At 38.1% G+C, this 2555-nt stretch overlaps 1 protein-coding gene across 1 annotated transcript in view; it reads right to left on the bottom strand.

Annotated features, from left to right (window-relative positions):
* Positions 1-1373, bottom strand: part of gcat (glycine C-acetyltransferase) — a 9715-nt gene extending 8342 nt beyond the window's left edge. The window contains 2 exon segments of the mRNA XM_017306100.1: positions 411-414; positions 844-1373. Of these exon segments, the coding sequence (XP_017161589.1) occupies positions 411-414; positions 844-1295 (456 nt within the window). The 5' untranslated portion in view covers positions 1296-1373.
* Positions 1374-2555: the final 1182 nt, after the last annotated feature.

The raw sequence follows: 2555 nt of genomic DNA on the forward strand, positions 1-2555 counted from the left end.
GTAATATAACCATTAAAATAAAAATAACTCCTACTGGTAGACGCTAGTCATTAACAACATGTATCCATATTATAAAACATCAAATATACAAAAAAAATTAYTTCAAAACCAGGAAAACTCRGGTACGGAGATGAAAAGGTGTAAAATGGCAAAATGGCCACCCCATTAATTGTAGTGCCTCTTGTGATGTCATCAACTCATAATACAAACAAAGCACTTGTCTTTTTTAAGAAGCACTGCTGGAAAAATGCTATTTATTTTATGTTAAGACATACACATTTCACAATCTAATAGTTTTATTAGCCTTGTATATCTGTTGAAAAGAAAGTACATAAATCGATAGTATCTTTAAGTTTTATACTCTTTATTACAAAAAAGTTAACATTTTTCCCCAAGAAAAATAAATAAACCGGTCTACAGTTTACACAAAAGACGTCATAAGAAAACTGAAAAGAAATGTGTGCACTGCTTTTTGTGCCGTCAGCTGCAGATTTTTAAAGTTTCTTGCATGGAAATACAAAAAGTTAAATTCAAATTCGTAGGACCTTCTTTAGATACTTTAGATGTCGTTTTATTTGCTCTTTGTCATGTTTGRCTAAATTATAATTCAATGTAATCTTTGAACAGTTTGTGAAGTCCCTTGGGAAAAGAGCTATAAAAATAAACTCCTAAAACAGAAGTAGTGCTCGTGTTGTGAAATCGTGAGTGCTTTGCTCAAGTAAATCTACTTTTCGAGAAGGCTCGTTTGACGGAAGCAGAACTTTTAAATAACTGCTGGACTGCTTGGACTAAACTAAAACTGAGCACAGCCCCSTTCACTGAGMCGRGTTTTCAGGTTACTACTTTATATAACTTGTGGATACAGTAAGCAGAAAGCACTCACTGCCACGGCTGCCTTCCACGTTGATTTGTGGTCCCTGCTTGGAGGTAATGATCCTCTCCGCCTTCCACGTGCCTGCGGCTCGGATGGAGTCCAGCTCGTGCTCCAGGACTGCTCTGGCCTCAGCGACAGCCGCGTNGTTTTCAGGTTACTACTTTATATAACTTGTGGATACAGTAAGCAGAAAGCACTCACTGCCACGGCTGCCTTCCACGTTGATTTGTGGTCCCTGCTTGGAGGTAATGATCCTCTCCGCCTTCCACGTGCCTGCGGCTCGGATGGAGTCCAGCTCGTGCTCCAGGACTGCTCTGGCCTCAGCGACAGCCGCGTAGCTCCGTTTCAGAGCCGGTTCCGAGGACGCCAGGAGCCCCCGRGCCGGTTTAATGAAACTYCGAACCGCTTTGCCGAGAGACATGTCGCTTCTTTGATGTCACGCTGCACTACTGTTGAGATTCTAGGCCGGCGCGATTGCGTCACCTACTGCTGATGGGTGTATCTGCTCTGGACCAATCATATATCGCAGAAGCTTAGCAGGTGGGTCTTTTCGTCCAATCAGACTCAGAGCTTTTTGAGMAAATTATGCTACGGTAGCCGGGCGTTTGTGAGATAAACTACAGCAGTAACAATTCGTTATCGTGAAAGTAATTCGGAGTTTTTGTTGTTTGTTTTTTTACTATAAAAACGCATTAACAGTAATAACTTTTAGCGCGAGGTGCAGCTAATAGCAATGTTCGGTACATCTTCCTTATTAGCCTATCACGCAAACATAAACATGACCTCACGGTGACCCTTGAGTGTAAAATATTAGGCTTACAGAATTTTCTTTCCCACATCACATATATARTTCCTAAAATATAACACATTGTGTAATACTTTTATTTTTAAAAGACTGATAGAACAGTGAAATAAATTTTTAGTGTATCAGAAAATGGCAGTTTCTAATTACTTGTTCATTTTTTGGGGGRAAAAATGCTACCCAATGGCAAAATAACACAAAACTGGTTCATAATTTTTTTGGGAAAAAACACAAAGAGAAATAAATCAAAGAAATCTATGAATTCTGCTTTTGGTGGCAGCATGATGGTGCTTTGTCATTTTAGTTCTGGTTTGCTCTTTGTGTAAACCTTTGTTCAAAAAAAATTATTTAACAATTATTCCCTCTGGTTTTGGATGCTGTGCAGATGGAAGAATCCTCAATCCTACAATTTTTTATTTTTTTTTGCTTTAGGACCGTTGCTATGACATGTAACCATTCATTTTTTGTTTGGGAAAATTGAATTGGACTGAATTGAAATACAAGGTAATGCTATGTTTCTTTTCTTTTCTTGACCCAACTTCTACCCTTTTGAAGTTTGCTCAGAGTGCAAGATTTCACAACCACTATTTTGAAGTAAACAACGTGAACCACAGAATAATAAATCGTAAGATGAAAATAACAGTGACTGTTTCTTCCTTTTTGGAGGAAGAAAAAGGAAGACAAGACAGTTCTGATATCCAGTTAATAGCTTTAGTTTAATATCTGGCAGCAATCTGTCATGAATTTCTGACATTATGCGGAAAAGCTGGAAGTACAAAATCTGGAATTTTTCCACGTCCAACAAGAAAAAAAGTGAAGCATTAAACAATAACAGTATGTTACATCAGAGCTTCACTTACAAGTTTACAGTGTATTTTT

The sequence above is a fragment of the Poecilia reticulata genome, linkage group LG8 (assembly GCF_000633615.1).
Source record: "Poecilia reticulata strain Guanapo linkage group LG8, Guppy_female_1.0+MT, whole genome shotgun sequence".
NCBI lineage: Eukaryota > Metazoa > Chordata > Actinopteri > Cyprinodontiformes > Poeciliidae > Poecilia > Poecilia reticulata.